Below are 21,671 nucleotides of genomic sequence, written 5' to 3' on the forward strand. Positions count from 1 at the left end.
TGGGTAACTTTACAGCATTAACAATTGCCAAACCTCTTGTTCCAATTTTTCACCTTTTACCCTCCACCCCCTCCCCCAGATGGCAGGATGACCAGTAGATGTTAAATATATTAAAATATAAATTAGATACACAATAAGTATACATGACCAAACCGTTATTTTGCTGTACAAAAAGAATCAGACTCTGAAATATTGTACAATTAGCTTGTGAAGGAAATCAAAAATGCAGGTGGGCACGAATATAGGGATTGGGAATTCAATGTAATGGTTTTTAGTCTGACCACCTTGTGAGAACTTGCCCTGGATTACATCATCCAAGAAAAAGACTTAAGTCTCAAGAAATAAGTATTGAGATCTCTCTCTCATACCTCCTAAAGGAACATCTTGTAACTGAGTTTTGTCTTTTCTCCACTCAGAAACAACATCCAAAATGGCATTAAAGTGAAAGTCCATGCGCTTATCAATAGTGGGGTCAGTGATTCTTCCACTTTCCTGGATCAAGTCGCATCTTTCTCCAAGTCTGTGCATTTGGATACCAAGCTTCAAAACAATGAGAATGAAAAACAAACATTTTTCTTGGGGAAAAAATTATCTTCTTAAATCATCAGAAAACAAACAAAAAAAATCCTAACATCCCAACACTTTATGTAATAAAAGAGAAGAATCCATAGTTCTAAATTTCTACTTAGAGCTGATGAGTCTCTGTTAAGACTTTTTAAAATTTATTCTTTTATAAAACTAAAATATTGTATTCTCAAAACAAATAACAGCTAAAACATTATTTACTGGGAGGGCACAAAAAGGGGTCAAAAGTATTTTAAAGTCACATTCAAAGATCTCATATAATTACCAAAGAACTCTGTTGAGATGAATTTGAGTGTCATAAGTACATGACTCTTATGCTTCACCTATAGTCACAACTGGTATAGCCTTCGTTTAGGATTACTTTCAAAGATCAAGGCATGACACCAATCAGAAAAGAAATGGGAAAACTTCCTATCACTGTTGAGAGCATACAGAATATCCAGGTGCTTTTGAACTCTTGTTTGATTTTATGATGAACAGCTTTCATCCTGATATTATCTCAACATGAAAAGAAATAGTCAAAAATTGTCAGGTTGAGGAAAATATTTAAAGAAATAAAATATAGTTGAATAATGGAAAGAGTATAGACTGGGAACCATAAGAACTGGTCTTAGTTTTGGTTCTACCACTAATTGGTTAACCAAGGGCAAGTCATTTGACTACTAAAGCTCTCAGTTTCTTTTTCTATAAAATAAAGAAGTTGAACCAGATAGTATCATTAAGTTCAAGCAGTCTACAATTCTATTTAAAAAAAATTTTTTAAATAACAGTACAGCATCACACTTCCTATGGTTCTTTAATAACTCACATGTCATGCTTTAGAATTTACATATTGTTTTAAGTACATAATACCATTTGATACCTAAAATAAGTATTATTGTTACTGCTTTCAGTTCACAGATAAAGAAGCCGAGAGAATGACTTGCTGAAGAAATGTCTAAGATGGGGTACAAATAAAGATCTTCCTGACTCTAAGTCCTATACTCTGGTTACTATACCATGCTGTTTAATCAATATTTATTGGTGCTAAGTCAATTTTCTCTCACTACCTTTATGTTCTTCTCCTTCCCACTTTCCTTCTGACCTCTTGTTTTCTCATCTTCTCTCTCACTCCTCCCATATATATATATATGTGTGTGTGTGTGTGTGTGTGTGTATATATACACACACACACATAAAAGTTAACAAACTAATAAATATTTAATGAGATATTATTCCTTATAACTTTTTTTTTTAATGAGATAGCCTTCAAAGATATTAAAGACCTTGAAAAACAAAAAGTTCTTTTAGGTTCATTTATTCAAGATAGTATTGCAAATACTCCTTTTTTAAATACGAGGAAGGGAAAAAATAAATTATTTCAATAGTCAAAAGTCTGTTTCTATATAACAGGGGGAAAACACCATACACATAAGATTCATGAAACTACTATTCTTTCCCTTAGTTATAATACAGCTCTCTTAGAGAAACCCACTTGCTCACACATTAGGGCTATAGGGTTGTTTATACAGCCATTGACAATCTGAGCTCCTCTTCCAACTGTGACTCCTTTAAAGGATTTATCATCCCAGACTCGACCACCAATCCTGTCTTTGGCTTCTAGGATGATCACCTGCATAGACACACAATTCCAGTGGCAAAAATGAAAATGTATCACTGTTGCTGCAGCCTATCAATCTCCCTGTGTCCCCCACTCCACCCACCCCCATTTTAGACTTCCTCTTTGATCACAACTGAAAAGGAAAAAAAAATGAAAGTTCATGAAAGTTCAGTAATGATGCTTATCATTCAGCATTTTATGGCATTTGGTCATAAAGGACTTGAAAAGTGGTCTCCCCAAGTTAAAAAAAAATCTTCTTTCTAGCCCTGAGCAAATCAAAAAGATAGAACAAGTCATTCAACTACTCATTTTTTCAGTTTTTCTCTTATGATATCCCCTTCATTTTGATTCCTAGGCATAATGTAAAGATTGACAAGAAGATAGCTTTAAGATGATGGTATTTTGGTTTTATTTTTTAAGCACTAGGAGGAATTAAACAGGTGAAAGGAAAGGAGGAAATTGCAAGTATAGGCAGGAGCAAAAGAAAAAGGCAGAAGGGTCAATTGAAACCAAATGTTTCCTGATTCTAAACCCAGTGGGCTAACCAATACAAAATAATGCTTCTACAGAGAAGTCTAAAAGTCTTTCTTCAAAATTATGATAATTTTTATTTTTCACAAACTTTATTTTGATAATTACATTCACCTTAAATATTTCATCTTTATTGGCAGTAAGCAGATGTCAATATTGTGAATATTTACATTCTCCATACAGAAAAGAACACTTTTCTAATACCCTCATAAAAAGCAGTCAAAAGATTACTTTATCCTCCAGATATTTCTAGTAGCATTATTGTAAGAGTTCCTTACCTTAATTCCAAAGTTGTGCAATTGCCTAGCAGCTGCTAATCCTGATGGACCAGCCCCAACAATGATAACTGATTTCTTAAAAAAAAAAAAAAAAAAAAAAAAAAAAAAAAAAAAAAAAAAAAAAAAAAGAAAGAAAAAAGAAAAAAAATCTAAAAAGTTACATAATTACAAAGTGAAAATACTCACTTTTACACAGCTCATTCACCTCCATTTTCTGTAATCACAAATCTATTTTTCTTTTGCAAATTGTATCTTAAACTTTTCCATTAACCACTCCCTCTCCTACTCTCCCACTTATGATTTGGGGAAATGATGCATGCCATTTCCTTCTCTGAAGGGATTACTCATTCTTTGCTGTTCTTTGTAAAGGACATACCTAATCTTTCTCCAGGATTCATGTAACTCACTAATCTTACTACTGGAAGTAATATATTAGTAATATTTATCATTATTTGCATATTACAATAACAAACTTAAAGAGTATTTTAAGATTTTCAAAGATCTTTATAAAGATTTTCTCATTGGATCCTCCAAACAACCCTGTAAGGCAGTTGTTGCAGTCATTATCCTCATTTTACAGATGAAGAAATATCTTTAGAGCAGTTAAGTGACTGTTAGCAGTGGCAGTATCATTGTTATAAACTATAATCACCTACATTGTGATAGTCTTTTGGGAGAAGATGATGGTCAGGACTGACAGACAAAACCCCAGTATTGATCAGACCTTTTCTTGTCATAAAATAAAGTATTCTTTCCGCTTCCTGAACACATCTAATGCGCACAAGGCCTCGGACAATAATGTGATGAGTGCATTTCTGAGGAGTAAGTGCTTCCTGTGTTTTGAAATAAAATAAAACTGTTAAAGCAATTAAATATTTCATTTGATACCCATTAGTTATCAGCCAGTAAGAATAAAAAAAGAATACTTATATGTTGGAGAAACATAGGAATTTATATTTTAACATGGATTTATATTTTATCACCAAAAAATTCCTGAATCTTCATAATTCTCTTCCTCCAAAAAAAAAAAAAAAAAAGTCACTGTAAGTAGGATAGAATCTAAAAGTATATATGTCCCTGATTCCCTAAACTAGTCTTTTTTTAAAAGTCATCATATACTGGCTGCCTATCTATAAAAGAAACATTTAAACTTATGCCCATGTGACTAAGAAAACAAAAGCCATCTGTGGAGTATGGGATATACTTTTAGTGAAGGATTAGTCAGAACTAACTACCAATAAGAATCCAAAAGCATTTTTCAAAAGCAAAACATGATCATATAATTAGCCACTGTCATCCTTTCTTCTACTTCATCATTTTGATAGATAACATGGTCCCTCTCAAAATTCTAGAGATAAATGAGAGGCAGGATGGCATAGTGGATTAGGGGAAGTAACCTGGAAATAAAGACTCATACAGATTTAATTTCTGATTATAGCATCTATTAATTATGTGACCCTCAGTGCCTCCAGACAACATCTTCCAACATTCTCTGTTTTCTCTCTTTTTTCCTTTATTACTATTCCTCCTCCCAAATCCTTCTAATGCAGACCATGAGCAAGTACAAGGGAAAAACCAGAAGCATATTAACTATTTGGAAAGGTATGGCAAAATGGGCTTGAGACTGGTGATGGAATAAAGGTTGAAAGTATAGTCACTTGAAATGTGTGTTGAGCAAATTTTTAAAAATATTTAAAGTCTTCAGTGTGTTTAGATCTTCATTAATATCACAGAAAAGTTCTATTATGTGCTATTAGGCAGGTACCATAGAATCTCCTTATTCAAAACATATAGCCAGTCTGAAAACCTCAGAACACTTTCAAGAGATTTTTCTTTCTTAATAAAATGAGAGGAAAATATCAGTGAATGAGTGTATTGAATCTAAATGCCCCAAAGCAAGGTGGGAAAAACCAAGGAGGTATTTTAATAAAAGGTCAAATCATGTCTAAAGATATTCATTTAAGAACAGAAAATGGGGGAAAAAAGAATACAACTGAGCATGCACACCTCCTATATATATATATATATATATATATATGTATATAAACATGAAAGAACATTAACAATTAATGTACGATAAACTTTAATGATTATTAGTTCTTTTTCTATAAATTAGATAAATTCATAAATAGTTAATTCTGAGCACCCACATACTAGATTAAGAACTATAAATAATTCTATGTTGCTTAAAGAGCCTAAGTTAGTGTACATTCAGTATAACAACCATAATTTAACTGTATTATTCTGCTCATTTCTGAAGAATGCTCAAAAGACATTCCAACAGGACCACTGGAGTGCTTATTTACACACAAGTTCATTTAGGAGGAGAAAAGTCTGACAAAAATCAGGAATTTTATAAGTTTATATTCCTTCCAATTTAGTTTCACAGCCTCCTTATAAAATTTTCTCAGTTTTATACATCAACAAACTGATGTCCAAAAGATCACATTACTTGTCCAAGATCAATTCATTACGCAGAGATATAATTAGACTCTTGGTCTCCCATCTCCCTTTCTTGTGCCCTCATCATTGTATAATGCTGACCCGGGGCTACCTGAAGAAAGGGGACCATGTGTCCTATTTCCACTGTAATTTACAAAGTAGGATGCTACACCTTGTACATGTCTCTCTTACTTAATGACCAGTCAAGTTTTCTTCTTACAGAATCCAGGTCCAGGTAGAAATAGCATCAACTTTCCTCAGACACATATACACACAAACACACACACACGCATATATGTATACATAAGCACATATCTAACATACATATGTAACTATGTATCTTTATATATACATGTACATCCATCCATCCATGAATGTATGTGTATATGTATATATATACTTATATTCATGTGTGTGTAAACTAACTGTACTGTACAATAATGCCAATCTTGCTTACTTTGCAATTCGTATACCACAGAGCAAGAATAAGGTTTCTCAAAGCCAAATACATGGTGGGGTCTCGTGAGTATTCTGGGAACTCATAGAGCTCATCCAGTTCCATCACATCTGGTCTCACACAGAGAGCTTTTCCACATTCATTGGGCTGGTAGAAAGGCTGGAAGTACTGGTTCATCCCAGGAACTAAGAGAAGAGAAACTCAAAGTAAATCTCACATCTCATTAACAATAGGTGGTTTCAATGAGCATTATTAATTATTTATTAAAGCATCTACTATTTGATACTTAGTTATTATTAAGCATCTACTATGTGTCAGGTACTATAGTAGTTACTGTAGATGCAAAAATAAAAGCAAAAACAGTCCTAACTCTAAAGAAACTTACATTCTATCAGAGGAGACAACATGTGTATAAAATAGATACAAGGTTATCAGATGAGAAAGGGCGGTACTAGCAGCTGGGGGAATCAGGAAAGAAAAAAAAAATCAGAAAAAAATATAGAAGGTGTCACTCAAATTGAGTCTCCCTCTCAATTCAACTTAACAAATTTTAAATACTTCTATAAAAAGGACTTGTAGATATAAGAACAAGAGTCATGGACTTCAAGATGCTCACTTTCTACTGTCTACTTCATGCCTCAGCTGAGGACCATATATCTAGAATGTAATTCAGACCATTCCAGTCTTCTCATTTTACAATCAAAGAAACCAATGTTGGGCTGAGTCTGGAAGGAAAATTGGAATTCTAAAGTAGGAGGGAAACAGTATATTGTAGGAATGAGGGATAGTGACAGAAAACAGAAAGCTGTAGATGACAAACAGTACATTGACTGGACCATGCTAAAAATGAAGGGTGTGGTTAGGCATATAATTCTGATTACCTGAGTACTCCAACTCTGCCTTGAAATCCTCTCATGCATTAAACACATAAAGGGAGGAAGCTTATTTCTAAATTTTATTTTATTTTAAAGGTGCTGGGGATTTTTTTTTTGTTTTTATATTATAGTTATTTTTCCTTAAGCCCTATATCCAATGAACTATGAAACTTACTTAACAAAAACTAATGTTTAATCAAAACTAAATGGCCAACTGACAATCTAACAGTATATTCCACATCTCTACTGGGGAAAGGGAAGAATGTGTTATCAGTTTTTCAGGACTCTCATGCCTACATTTTAACAAGGGCTTCTATAATTTGAGTAGCACCAATACTGTAGGAGAAGGTTAGACTTAGAGTGCCTTACACCAGTGGTATATCAGATTCCAACAGAAAGAGATTCCTGAAGTCATATATTAAGTTAAAAAACCCCACAAATTTATGGTATCTATGTTTTATTATATTTGTATTTATTTTGTTAAATATTTTCTAATCATATTTTAATCTAGTTCAGGCTTCACATAGGAGTGTTACAGGGGACTATTTGACACCACTAACTTACAAGTCACATAAAATCTGTTTCATTAGCAAGGAAGCTAGGAAGAAGAAAATCACAAGTTTTTTTTTTTCCTTTATAATTCATTTCACATGAAAACAATCCCCCCCAAAATGACTTTTCCCAATATTAATATCTAGGAATATGGCCTAAAAACTACTCAGATATTTCAGGGCTTTTTTCCTCAACAACTAGAATGGGTTGTCAAAGGTAAGCCCATAAATCCCTAAAAGACATGACTGCCAAATCATGCATAGTCAAATCCAAATATATCAAACTTTAAATCTTTAAATTTTCCTGATTCTCTTGTTTCTGAGAAAAAAGAAAGAATGGGGGAGGGCATGCTGGCCCAAGGGAACACTTCTTACCAAACACACCTGAAACAGCCTTGCAGTGCTCCACTTTTTCAGGGCTGGCTTCACGGTTGGTGCTGGTGCAGGAGGGACTCATGCCCACACAGTCAGGATAATAGGCAGAGAGTAAAGGGGCAGCCACACTATCTTTCAGAAAGGGAGGAAGGATAAGCATGGAATACCACCAATGATTAGACACTTCAGCGACCCTCTGAGATGGAAATGAGAGAAGACCACATTGGGACGAGAAAGAAGAATTGAGAATAACAAGAAGAGAGAAGAAAGAGAAGACAAAACAAATGAACATATTTAATAAGGCTAAAATAATTTTCTTCAATTCACATTATCTTTCCTTTTCCTTTCTCAGTCTGCATTTTTCTCATCTAGACTTCTACAATACAGGTCTGAAATATGAAAGTAATAGGATTTTTACTAAATATGGTTTCCCATACTTAAAAGACTAAGTTTTCCAACCAAAATTCTTTCATACAGTTCATATGATGATAACTGCAGAGCTGAAAGTGATCTCAGAGACTATCACTTTATAGATGAGTAAACTAATGCAGTGACTTAAATAACTTTCTAGTGTCATAAAGGTAAATAGGCATAGAGGTGAGACATGAAACCTGGTCCTCCGATTTCAGTTAGTGGAATATCTACTATATTTCCTGATCAAAGACTTTTAAAAATTTACATTTGTCTATAGACAAAGTCAAATCAATCAGCAAACTTACTTATAATATATACTTACTAAGTATATATTACAAATGCCAGGAACTGTGCTAAGTATGCTGGGCATATAAATAAAAAACTGTCCCTGCCTTAAAGGAGCTCACATTCTGATGTAGTCTAATGCAAAATATAACTGAAACACCACCCTTGAAGTAATTTAGGAATATTTGCTGTCCTTTCCACCAAGCCCACATTTTAAACCTTTTACTGTAATATAAAAGCCTGAACTCTAGATACTGGGTAATAGATACAACATGCTAAATAACATTCCAATCCATCTTTAATGCTTCTGTTCAAAAATTAATAGAAAACATGTCTACTACAATAGTTTTCAAAGTAAGATTTTAAAAATACAGACCAAAAAAATTAACCATTTTTCAGAACACATAACATTGTTCCCAACTAGTTTTCATCTATGGAATATAAAATACACTCACTATAACTACCTGCTATATCTGAAATATCATTTGCTAGGGATCTTAAAGAAAAAAAAAAGAGGAAAGAAAAAAGAGCTCTATGTCAAAAGTAAATCTATATCAAAGAAATGCACCTTTTTTGATAGTGATTTTTAAATACATTCAAGTCAGATTAAACCTAAGAAATAGTTGTTGGAGTTCTAAAAATAAATTGAATAAAATGGAAGAACAAATCACCATAGTTGGAAATCTAAAATAGATGGCAACCAAGGCTTCTAAAAGCTTTAGAAAGGCAACACAATGTTATGTGTTCTGAGAAATGGTTAATTTTTTTGGTCTGTATTTTTTAAATCTTACTCTGACACTATTGTAGTAGACATGTTTTCCATTAATTTTTGACCAGAAGCATTAAAGATGGATTGGAATCTTATTTAGCATGTTGTATCTATTGCCCAGTATCTAGAGTTCAGGCTATTTTATTGCTTTTTAGTTGTTTTCAGTCAGGTTCAGCTGGATCTCATTTGGGTTTTTTTCTGGCAGAGATACTGGAATGGTTTGCTATTTCCTTCTCCAGCTCATTTTACAGATGAGGAAACTAAGGCAAACAGGATGAAATGACTTGCCTAGGTCCCATAGCTAGTAAATGTTTGAGGTCAGATTTGAACTCAGGAAGATGAGTCTTCCTAACTCCAACCCAGATACTCTATCTACGGTACCACCTAGTTGCCCAATAAGTCTATGCCACCTGGAAAAATCTGTACTCAATATCCTTCATTTCCCTTTACTTTAGTCCTATCTCATATCTTCATGGCATGGAGACCCTTGATTCTCAATTCAATAACCACTGACTAAAAGCTCCTACTATCTTGCTGATCATAACACTAGACCAAAAAATAGGCTTCAAGAAGCCTACATTCTATTGAGAGGAGAAACGATATATATGAAGTACAAAAGATAAATTTATACAAAGTAATTTCCAAGGGAAGAGACCAAGAATAATCATTATAGACTGTAGCACATGGCACCTGAAGTGATCTATGAAGAAAGATACGAGCTATATAAAGCAGAAATGAGGAGGAAATAAATTTTAGGTCTCAGGAACATAGCCTATATAAATGTATGGAGGATGAAATGGGCATGTGGTAGATGGAGAAAATCCAGTCTACAATACAGGTATCTACCTGTATTGACCATATAAAAACAGACCATATAAAAAACAGAAATGTGCAATAAGTCTGAAAAGTTGGCTAGAAACAGAAGATTTATTTTATCCTACAGAGAGTGAGGAATTACTGGGGTTACTTCAGTAAGAAAATGAAATGTTTAGCCATGTACTTTAGGAATATCACTTTGTAATTATGTGGAAGATGAGTTAGAGTGGAAAGAACTTGAGGTAGGGAATCTAATAAGCAGGCTATTATAAAAGCCCATGCAAGAGGAGATAAGAGGAAAAACTTGGTTTATGGTCTTGTAAGTGAGTGGAAGGCAAAAACGGGAAATATGTTATGTGGTCAGACCTAGGAAATGAGTGGACATGAAGAGGAAATAAGAATGAAGAAACAAGGCTGACTATAAGGTTGCAAACATGGGTGACTAGAAGAATAGTGAGTGGTACAAAAGAAATCAAGGAAAGAAGAGAATTTAAGGGAAAAGGAAGATTTTGAATTGTCTTGGATGTGTTAAGTTTGAGATGTCTACAAAACATTTCATTGTAGATTTCTAATATGTATTCCCAAAGCAATTTGAGACTAGAACTCAAGAGAAAGACTGATGAATCTAAAGACTTGGAAATCATCTGCATAGAAAATGATAATTAAACCCATGGAAGCTGATGAGATCATCAGAAAAATAGCCAGAGAAGATGGACCATCACATAGATCTGGGATACACTCACCAAAAGGGAATGGAGCATAGATGATGATTTTGAAAATGAGTCTGAGAAGGAATGGCCAGACATGTATAAGAATTAGAAAAGAGTAATGTTACGAAAACCCAGGGAAGAAAGGATGTCCAAGAAGCCTATTAAATGCCACAATGAGGTGAGGAAGGATAAGGACTAAGAAAAGGCCAGAATATGTTTGTTTTGTTTTGGGACTTGGACACCTTTTGGGAATCTGGTGGATCTTATGGGTTCATTATCCAAATGTCTGTTGTTATCTTCATAATTAATGAAAAAATTTTCCATCCAAATTAATAGATTTTTCTGAAAACTATCTAAGGACCTCAGCTTAAAAATCTCTGTAAAAAAAACAAAGGAGAAAAGTGAGAGATGATATTGAGGCAATTTAGAATATAGAGTTGGGAAAAAGAGGTACTCATGATACACAGCCTCCATTTTTTCTCTGAAACAATAAGTGAAATCCTTAGCTGAAAGGGAGAAGGAAGGATGCTATGGATGGCCTAAGGAAAGACAAGAAGGTTAGCGCATTCACTTAGTAGAGTTTTGTAACAACCAGGAAATATATATGCTACTATATATATAGCAGTAAGGATCTAGCTGAAATTATAGTTAAAAAAAAAAAATGAGATTACTTAATAGTGGCCCCAGTGAGCTTGGACATATGAATTTCTCTATCAACCAATCAAGGGAATAGTAGACATAATATAGGGTTGGGGTTTAGAAAGGGATAATTGGCAAAAAAAAAATAAGACTCAGTGGCAGAGAACAGTGTTAAGACTGCACCAGTTTTAACTATAAAGTCAAGATCATTAAAGGAGAAAGTGGGTCCAGAGCAGAAGTGATGGTCTGAAAAATCAGGAAGTGCAAAGGAACTAGAAATGGTGGTAAAAATGGAAAATAAGGTGAAGGAGGATAATGCTTATAGAGTAAGTGAAGGATAGGAGATTATGGTTGGATGAGAAATATCAGAATAATGGATAGTAGAGGTATAACATATGTACATCTGAAAGGGAGGTAGTAGTGGAAATTCAGATCAAGGGATCAGAGAAATTTAATAAATAGCAAAGCAAGGGCTTTTGAGGGGATAGCAGCATATAAACTGAAGCCCTCAAGTATAAAGTAAAATGTTAGAGTTCCAGAGCTAAGCCAGCCAAGTATTAGCTCTTGCAGGTCCTCTTAAGCTTTGAAAGGATTTGACTCTGTGCCCAAGAACAAGCCCAGCTAAATTTGGTGAAGCTAATTAACAGGGGACTGGCCTCTAGGCCATGCTTTTTGTTCAGGCATAGCAACTAAGGAAGGGCATCTATTTAAAAAAAAAAAAAAAAAAAAAAAAAAAAAAAAAGTTCAATGATGGGAAGTATCCATACAAATGAAATCACAGGTTCCTCCCAGCCCATCAGGAAATGTTTATCAAAATCTTATTCATGAAGTTTAGCTCATTAAAAAGTGGCCAGAGAATACAAAAGAACTGAATTGAAGGAAACTAAAATAAAGTTCTATCTTTATGGTTTTACACCTTAACAGAAATGATTGTGGATAGAAGTGAAGGACAAATGTCTTATTAGGGCTATATCATAGACATAGATCCTAAGGTGTTGAAAGGTATTCAGCTTCTGCTCAAATTAAAACTTGGAGAATTCTGTCTCCTGATTCTATAAAGCTCTTTCAGGAAACAGTTTTATGGAAATTCTAATTCAAAATCACATATCTATTACTAGTTTTACTAGGTAGTAGTTTTGCTATGGAAGAGAATTGGCAAGATTTAAAAGATGAAAATCACCTTCTGAACAAAAGAATTTCAATATATTTCTGGTAAATATTTGTTTTTCCTAGTCCTGCAATCATCACCAATTCAACTGCTAACTGAATAGATTGGGTACATGTGTATTCCCACTGATTTTTTAAAAATCATAGAGGCAAGCAGAATGTACGGCATGTAAGAATTATGATATGGTTCATCTACTCTGGGGCTTCCTATAGATGGTTAAGTAAAGATATTAAATTTCACCAAAATAAATAAACAATGTTGCATTTTGCTAGATAATGAGACTCCTTGATACAATTGGCAAGAGAAAGAGCCAAAGACTAAAGATGTCATAAGTCAGAACACAAAGAAACATTAGTAATCTAAGTTTTATGCAAAGGGTTTAAAAAAAAAAAAAAAAAAGGCAGCATGAGCTTCTATTTTTTTTCTCATGAAGGAAAAGGGTGGAATTTAGCACAAGAGCTCATCCTCACACAACTGAAGCATCTGGTGAGACACTGGCAGTAGTTTTTGAAAGAAATAACAAAGCAAACTTCATAAGAAAGATGGTACTCTGATCAGCAGCCAAGTGAAGAGAAAACTCAGAAGAATGTCACTGTCATTCACAAGCAGAGTTCAACAACAATGACACCATGAGGGCAAATAAAAAATAAAAACAATGTGTAGATGGTAGTTTACTTACTAGATCTTCTGGTTGTGAGCATTGGTCTGAGCCCTCCACCTACAAAAGAACACCAATACATCATTGCCTATGTAAAAGCCCTTAATCCAAACACAATTTAAACTCATTTAGCTGTGAAGTTTGTTTTTCATATCATTGTTTACAGATCAATCCTTTAATCTGAGTTTAGAAACTTAAAAGTTATCCCCCATGAGAGTGAAGCCAAGTGTGATTTTTTTCAGAAAACTCTGAGAACCCAGGGGCTTGACCAAAAAATTAAAATGACTTTGCAGCTATAAATTCGGTAACTAATTTAGTATGGTAATTTAAAAACTTGGGCTTTAATATGAATGTTAGATTCTATTCCAATATTTTACATGTGAAATATGAAGAAAAATTCTGCTTCTCAGTGATCTTATTTTATAGATGAAAAGTCAATTTAATTTTGAAAAATTTGTTCAAATTACATTAAAGAATCACAAGTATTTTATGTGCATAACTATCCTTTAACTTTTTAAAAAAGCAATATGAATTTTTTAAAATGACTGGCTTAGACTATTTCTAAAATACTGAGGAGTATATCATTTACATATCTTCTGGTTTTAGGAAAAAAATATTAAAACCCTTACAAAAAGAAAAAAACAATAGCTAAATGCAGTAAACAAAACACACATTACTAGTTTTTCCCAGAAAGCTAGATTATCAACAGAGTCAAAAGGAAAACCACAGCAGGACACACCTTAACTGAGGTGTTTGGTTTGGTACCACAGCGATACGTCTGTGCCATTTGTGACGTAAGCTGAATTTCCTTTGTAAGCTGTCTCCATTTTCCACAGTCAGGTTTTGTGCACTGAACCTAGAGTACGTGAGAAGTTAAAAAAAAAAAAAGCAATGGTGAATAAGCAAATATTTGTCTACTTGATTATATTCCCTACTCCTGAAAACTTTATCCTCAATTGCTCATGCTGCCATCTTCTACACATGATATAACTAACCTTCCAGCAATCCCTAGGGTTGTTTCCCTTCTGTCCTGAACTGCAACCCTTGAAAATCCACTATACCCAACTGGTTCATTTCTGATTCAACATCAAATTAAGCCCCAACAAAGTGATCTGAAATGAGGGGGTCAAAAAATGTCTTCTAACAACATAAGAAAAGAAGAATTTGGATCCATTCCATCATTTCTAAAACTTCAATTGCCTTAAAAGGTACAAATAAAGCAACATACTCCTTACCCAATATGGAAGCTGTTGATCAGCCATAAAAGCTTTGGGACTAGGCTCACATTTCCCATTACTAGTCCATATCCTTTTCCAAGCAGCATATTTTTCATACCCATCTTTATGACTAAAAAAAAAAAAAAAGTTTTAAACAAGTGATTAAAACATTCCATTTTTAAACTCCTAATTTTTTAATCTTTAAATTACTTCTACGTACAAGACAAATAATGAGATGATAGAAGAGTATTAAAACACCTGCAAGCCTAGGTAGTTTTTAAAAAATTATTTAAAAGATGGCTACCCATATAGCACTCTCGAGTGGCTGATATTCTCTTGTATCACCAAGAGCAGAGAAAGAGCATGTCACTATCAATTCAGTGGACAAGAATTTCTGTAACCTAGCAACTATTTTCAATTCCTACATACATACAAACACATGCAAAGACAGAAGCAGAAAGAGAGAATTCCTTTTCAAGTATGATTTGGGCTAGTTGAACTCTCAAGTGCTACAATTCTAATAATTTGAGTTTTAGAGTTTTAGAAAAGTATTTAGAAAAACCTGGTAAATCTTTCTAAAGCCCAGGAGCTTAAGAATTTGGGCAATCAACAAACATACCTCCGGTAGTAATGGTCAAAGCATTCATTGCAAAAATGTTCCCCACAGGATAGGTGATACCATCGAGATGTATAACCATTTTTTGCACATCTAAAGAAGACAAGAATATTCATACAGTCATAAAATGAAATGAAAAAAAAAATTATCCAAGGCATCCACCCAGAACCTATTCTTTGATTAAGCAAACGATAAAGACTGATGGGAACATAGAACTGAAAGACTGACATACTGTCACCATAGTAATGATGTTTCTGTAGTCTTATCCCATGCTGTTTCATTTCACATACAAAATGACTATTTCCATGAAATATCTTATCAATAATCCTCAACCATTGATTTGTAATACAGGAATGTTTCTACAATTACCTCAAGTTATATTATGAAGTTTTCAACAACAAATTATTTCTAATAGAACTTACTTTAATTCACTTTATTTTCAAAAGAAATATAGCAGTTTTGGGGTACAATGAAAAAATATGATAAAAGGCTGGAAATCATGGCTCTAGATTTACATTATATGTTGTATTTAGATAGACTAATTGAGGAGGCAGGGTCCAACTGAAAAACTGGCAAATGCAACTTAACCTCAATATTGGAAATCTGGCAGATATCTGCAAACTGCTTAAATGACAATATTGTAAGAGATTAAAAAAAAAAAAAGTTACCCAAAGATATTTTTTCCAACTTAAGGGGGGAAAAAAGTCTTTTAAACTCAATTTGGACACTAATTGCTTTTATTGTACTTTTAATATGATTTTCCTAAACGTTGAATTGAGATTTTTCTTTTAATTTGAGTAGATCTCGTTTGCCATCTAAGAGAGAAAATAACTTCAAGTGAATATATTTTCCTATGGACAAAAACATATTTTAAATAATTTGCATCAACAATATTATGTATGTGTATATATATGCATAATAATAATAATAATAATAATAGGGAGTACTTAATGTTTGCAAAGAGTTTTACAAATATCTCTCATGATTCTCACAACCCTGGGAGTTAGATACTTATATTATTATCCTCATTTTACAGATGACTAAAGAAGACCATAGTTAAGTGACCAGTTAAGTTGGTCAGTCATTAGACAACATTTACTAGGTTTTTTGTACCAAATATCATGCCAAGAGATGAGTCACACAGCTAGTCAGTCACTCTAGACTCAACATACTATCTACTATGCCAGCTAGCTGCCTCTATTATACGTGTATAAGTATACTAATCAAACATAACTGAAAAATTGAGACATCTCAGAGTTTTCTTTCCACTCCATCAGCTCCAATTTTAATCTCTACAAATGCTATAGTTATTAAGTATGCTAGGACCATCAGTGACATGTTCTATGGATAAAAACTTAGATGCATATGTGTCAGTTCACATGCATTCATATATAAATACAAGTTCTCTTGAAAAACTGGTGTTTCAAGATACAACTGCCCCAAGCAATCCCCTCACTGAACCAACTTGTCAAGACATTATCTAAGCAAACCTTTCAGCAGCACTTGAGAAGCAAACTGGACAAGTTGCTGTGCACCCAGCCTTTTCACATTTTCTATATTTCTTCTCAGATGAGGCATCATCATCATCATCTGGTACTACTTCTACCACTTTTTTCTTCACCTGCGGAGAAACCAGTAATATTAAGGTACAAAAGAATCATCAAGTATTATTAGGAAACAATAGCTGCTGACTGCTAACTCTTAATGGTTTGTGAAGTGCTTTCATACATAGTCTTGTTTGACCTATTTTGAAAGAAATATTTCTGAAAGACACTTTTGAAGTTAATGGTGATATAAATAAAAAATAGAACCTGTAGACTGGGGCTTTAGAATACACTTTTAATCACTGCTTTGAATAGTCATAAAGTAGTTGGTGTTTAGTTTTTTTATTGACTTCCTTGGAGGTGGGCTCATTGTTTTACTATCATCATTTTGGAGTAGAAAACCCAGTTCGTGTACATTTTCCCTAAGGATCAGCTTAAAGTTTCCTTCACTCAGAGTAGCTCCACCTTTTGAGGACTGCAAAACAAATTTTATAATTCTAAAGGAGGCAGAATTTGAGTGTTCACTATAATTATTTATTAAAGCCCCAAAGAGTACAAGACTAGAAATAATTGTTCAATACCTGCCTCCCGGAACTCCTCAAAGGAAGACTATCTGAAGACTGGTCAAATGAAGCTGCCTTTTTCTTTGCTCGAACCCTGAGGGTTGACATCTTATCACAGAGTCTGCCAAACAGTTAAGTGTTAAAATATTAATAACTAGATACCCTCTTAGCCCTTGAAAAAAAATAGCACACGTACATTTATAATATATGCAAGTAAACAATAGATTCAACTCATTAGGAGTAGTCAAACCAGCTAACTGTTGGTTAACTCCAACAAACAGAAGAAACCATAAGTGTAGAGTTTGGTTTGGTTTTTCAAGAAATACTTTCCATTCTTTTACTTCCTCATCCTCTAGCAGTTGCTGTATGTCAATCTTTTAGCATGTTAAAATAAAGGTGAATTTATTGACATTTATTAGGTGTACCTTGGAAATAATATGAGCTAGATGGTCCAGTAAAAATATCGAACATGGAATCAGGAAAACCTGAAACCAAATTCTGCTGAAAACACCAGCTAGATGATACTGGACAAATCATCCAATCTTTCTCAACCTCTTTCTTCATGTGTAAAATAGAAAAATATTGGTGCCTACCTCACAAGGTTGTGGTGGAGAATCATCAAATAAGATGTACAGTGCTTTTTCAAACTTCAAATGCTAAACAAATGCTATGATTATAAAAATCTTTGACTCAGTTACTGCTAAAGGCAGATAGACCAGTTATTCTGTAGGATGGATATATATATATATATATATATATATATATATATATATATATATATAATATATATATATATATTTTTTTTTAAGCTAGAACAAATCTTGGAGATCTTCTGATCCAACATTATCAAGAAGCCATTGAAGTTCTAAGAGTTTAAGGGACTCATCCAAGGTTACACATGCAATTTAAGTAGCAGAACTAGGATTTGAACCCAGGTCCTCTGATTACAAATGCCATGACATCATGGCCATCTCACAGGAAACTTTATTCATGCTCTCAAAGAGGCTCAATTATGTAGAAGGTTAAACAAAACTTCGATCCAATACATGCAAGAAAAACTGAAATGAACTACAAAAGATTGAAAAGCTAACCAGTCAAAATTATTAGATGTTTCTTGGCCTTTTTTCTGGGTGTCTATGTATTAAAAAATACACAGAAGAACCCAAAATAAAAAAGACCTAGGGTAATAAAGTGGAAGGGGAGGAGAGAAGTTCAAGTTGGGGAAGGGGGAGGTAGAATACAGTAAACAACTAGTATAATCTGTACCAATTTAGTGGATTGTTTTGAAGAAGATACAATGTATTTACATTTATTTGCCTCTAATGACCCTTTTAAAAAAGGATTATTTTCTATCAGAGATGGTTGAAATAGACTATATTGACACATACTATCCTTCCTCTCCTTCTCTCCTTTTCCCCCTCTTCACCCATAGACTTTGTCATCCACAAAGCTAATAAAAGACTTCTTAGTCAATTACTTTTGGCTACTGAGATTAGTTTCCCTGTAATCTATCTTATTCTCTGTTCAAGTTTATTTAAAATGTCCTAAATTAGTTATAATATAAAGGCCCCACAACCTGGTTTTTTCATTAGCTTTTCCTGACAAACAATAACTTTTTAAACAGCACTTGCCTAGTTTAAAAAGCTATCTCAAATCATGAAGCAAATAGTACTGGGAATATTTTTCATTAGTGTATCATCAGCTTTCATCATCAAGGCTTTAGATTTCACCTACATACTTGGTAGATATTTTATAAAATGCCTAAAGTTTTCTAAAATTGAACATTTCTTCCTACATTTTTCAAAGCATCTATTACGTAATTAGTGCTTTTTGTTACAACATTGTTAACTGGTTAATAATTATAGATGTGAAGGAAGTTTCCAGATTCCACTTAGAAATACCATCTTTAAAACACAACTTGATTCAAAGATAGTAAAGAGGATTAGTCTTTTATGTAAATGCAAAATTCCAAAAAACTCAGTAGAAAACAATTATGAACTTACTGTGTAACATAAGAGCAAACACATTAACAGTCTAAGTGTAAGAAAAACATACTGTGCAAGAAAAAGGGCTTAGGAACAGAAACTGAAACCTGCATCAATTCAGCCAACCTTTACTATCAATCCACCTGGGAGGATTCAACCATTGACACAACAAAGCACAAACATCAAGAATTTTCAGTTAAGCCTTCCACTGCCATTTTTGTTCATCTTTCTAGGAATATACTTTTTAATTCCATAAGCAATAACAAATTCCTATTCCCATTTTTCCTGTTTAAACAGACTCTGAAAAAAGTCATGAAAACCATTGGTTGAATCAGGTTTGTCTTCAAAAATGTCACACTAGTTTTGCAGTTTCCAATCTCAATTTATCTCCACATAAGTGCATAAATATTTATGTGTATATACATAAGCATATATTAATTTTCCCTACCCCCTTTTCTAATTTTTTGTACTTATTTTAATTTTTCTATCAATGTTGAATTTTTAGATTTTTAAATGATGGAAAGGGAAAAAAAACATACTTTATGCAAAGTTATGAAACTACAGCTTGAGTCTTCTATCATAATTCAAGATTTACTTATGGGATACTTAAAAGAAATAATTTAGTTGAGAATTTTAGAAATTGAGCTTACACCTTTAAAAAACATTTTATTAATATAATATTCTTTATATTTGATATGAATTTTCTTATTTTATGATTAAACTCAATTTTGCTAAATGTTAAAAAAAAAAAAAAAAGGGAAAAAAAAAGTTCCCCTCCCCTTCCTCCTCCAGGGAATAGATATTTTTTTTCTTTCCAAAGCTGCAGACCTTAGGGGATAGAACCTATAAAAATATCAACCAAAAGGGAGCCATCTGTGCTTACAAGTTATATACTACACAGACTAAAGAGACTACTTGTTGGGGGGGGGGAGGGGGGAAGTTAACTGGGGGGAAAAAAGTTGTTTATCTCAGAAATAATTAACTATAGATCTGACCACTCATATGTGATACCCCAAAAAGACCAATACCTAGAGGTCTTACGGAAAAAATGGCAGTGTGGTACTAAATTTCACTGTCCCATAATAAGAAAATTTCAAGAAAGACAAATGTAGCTCCTATGAGTCTAAGTTCCTGCTACTAATAAGGATTTTCAGTGGTTACCAACTTTTCCTTACATGAAATACCTGGTAATTCCTCCAAATAGTTTCCAAGGTTTCTTCCATTTTTGTCCTCTAGTAACACACTTTCACAAACAAAATATATCACTACCTTCCAGCAGTTGTCAAGGTGGAGTTTCATTTTCTAATATTGGTGATGGGCTCCAAGGAAGCCATGCATTTTTCTTCTCTAGTGATTAAGTCACCCTTTTTGCAAGACAGCTGAACTAAGCAGTATATCTGTGGAGTGTAACCTGTTAGTGCAGATGGCTCAACACCAACTTTCTACAGCTGGGCCTTCTTCCTTCCTCTTATGCTTGACAGCTGAGTAACAGCCACTATGGTCTGCCCGCCCTCACCTTCTATTTCTTTAAGACGAGTTACCCCAGCAACCTTCCTAAGTATGTCCTAAGAAAGTGTCCAGCGCGGGGGCTACCCTTTCTGCAGGATGACTGGTTTCTAGGAGATCATCTTATTAACTTGGGCAGCGCCAGAAAAACCGTTTTCTATTTTATTTTGCATCTCCCAAGGCTCTAGGAAAGCCCTTCCTCCCGCAGCAGACCACCCCCGAGTGACAGAGCTCTGACAGCAGCAATGAAAACACGAAGAACTCGTCATCCCCCGTGCAAATAAGCAAAAGCAACAGCAGTGTCTCTTAGCAAACTGGTTTTTCATCCTCTATTTCTCTCTCTCCCTCCCTTTCTCTCCGGGGCAGGGATACAAGGGACAAAATCGCTTTGCTTCTCACCTTTGCACCGAATTGGTGCGGAGAGTCGTAGTGAGTAGCAGCAGCTGCAAGAAAAAGGAAGGGCTGTAAGGGATGGGGCAAGAGCAACACTACGACCAGCCGGGGGATTGCCTCTTTCCAAATTCGTCCTCACCCCACAATCGCGGTTTGGAGCTCGTGCCGAAGAGAGCACCCCGCACCGCACCCCACCACACCCTACGCCACCCCCACGCCCCTTTAGAGCCCCCGGACCTCACTGGGGTCCCCTCCAGGACCTTCCCACTTCCCACCCTGATTCTCCTGGGTGGGAGAAATTGCAAAGGAGGAACCGGGGGGCCTGCACCCCAGCCCAGCCGCTTTGTGCGAGCGCTGTCACCCGAAGTCACCCACCGCCCCCGCTCTAGCGCAGCCGCTCGCCTCCAACCTCTGAGTGCCAGCAAGAAGGCGGGCGCGGCTTTTAGCCCCCAGAAACCTGCCGGGAACAGCGCGCTGCGCGCAGGGGACCGGACAATCCGCGCAGGGAGCGAGGCGCAGCCTGCGCTCAGCCGCCGGCCGCCGCGGCGCCGCTGCTTCCGCCCCTGTCACGCCGTGACCCGGCGGGGGAGGAGCTGGGGAGGGGCTCGGGACCCGCCTCCGCCCCGGCCGCCCCGCCCCGGCTATTTCCGCCGGCGCAGCTTAGACCCAGAAAGAAGGGGAGGGAAGAGAGGCG

The 21,671-nt window shown here is 34.9% G+C and overlaps 1 protein-coding gene across 4 annotated transcripts in view; it reads right to left on the bottom strand.

The window, feature by feature from the left end:
* The window catches only part of KDM1B (lysine demethylase 1B), a 49,576-nt gene extending 28,020 nt beyond the window's left edge, over nt 1–21,556 (bottom strand). Inside the window, exons 1-14 of one of the 4 annotated variants that reach the window (XM_031946798.1) lie at nt 21,387–21,556; nt 20,984–21,027; nt 17,112–17,214; nt 16,477–16,607; nt 14,990–15,079; nt 14,389–14,500; nt 13,893–14,009; nt 13,175–13,213; nt 7,704–7,890; nt 5,894–6,078; nt 3,651–3,827; nt 2,995–3,069; nt 2,060–2,197; nt 369–540 (exon numbers count right to left, since the gene is read on the bottom strand). In XM_031946798.1, coding sequence (XP_031802658.1) covers nt 369–540; nt 2,060–2,197; nt 2,995–3,069; nt 3,651–3,827; nt 5,894–6,078; nt 7,704–7,890; nt 13,175–13,213; nt 13,893–14,009; nt 14,389–14,500; nt 14,990–15,079; nt 16,477–16,607; nt 17,112–17,201 — 1,513 coding nt within the window. In that variant the 5' untranslated portion in view covers nt 17,202–17,214; nt 20,984–21,027; nt 21,387–21,556. Of the gene's footprint in view, nt 1–368; nt 541–2,059; nt 2,198–2,994; nt 3,070–3,650; nt 3,828–5,893; nt 6,079–7,694; nt 7,891–13,174; nt 13,214–13,892; nt 14,010–14,388; nt 14,501–14,989; nt 15,080–16,476; nt 16,608–17,111; nt 17,215–20,983; nt 21,028–21,352 lie in introns of all 4 variants that reach the window. The other 3 variants (XM_031946796.1, XM_031946797.1, XM_031946799.1) reach the window with 3 other exon arrangements.
* Between the last annotated feature and the right edge of the window lie 115 nt (nt 21,557–21,671).

This window comes from Sarcophilus harrisii, chromosome 1 (genome assembly GCF_902635505.1).
Source record: "Sarcophilus harrisii chromosome 1, mSarHar1.11, whole genome shotgun sequence".
NCBI lineage: Eukaryota > Metazoa > Chordata > Mammalia > Dasyuromorphia > Dasyuridae > Sarcophilus > Sarcophilus harrisii.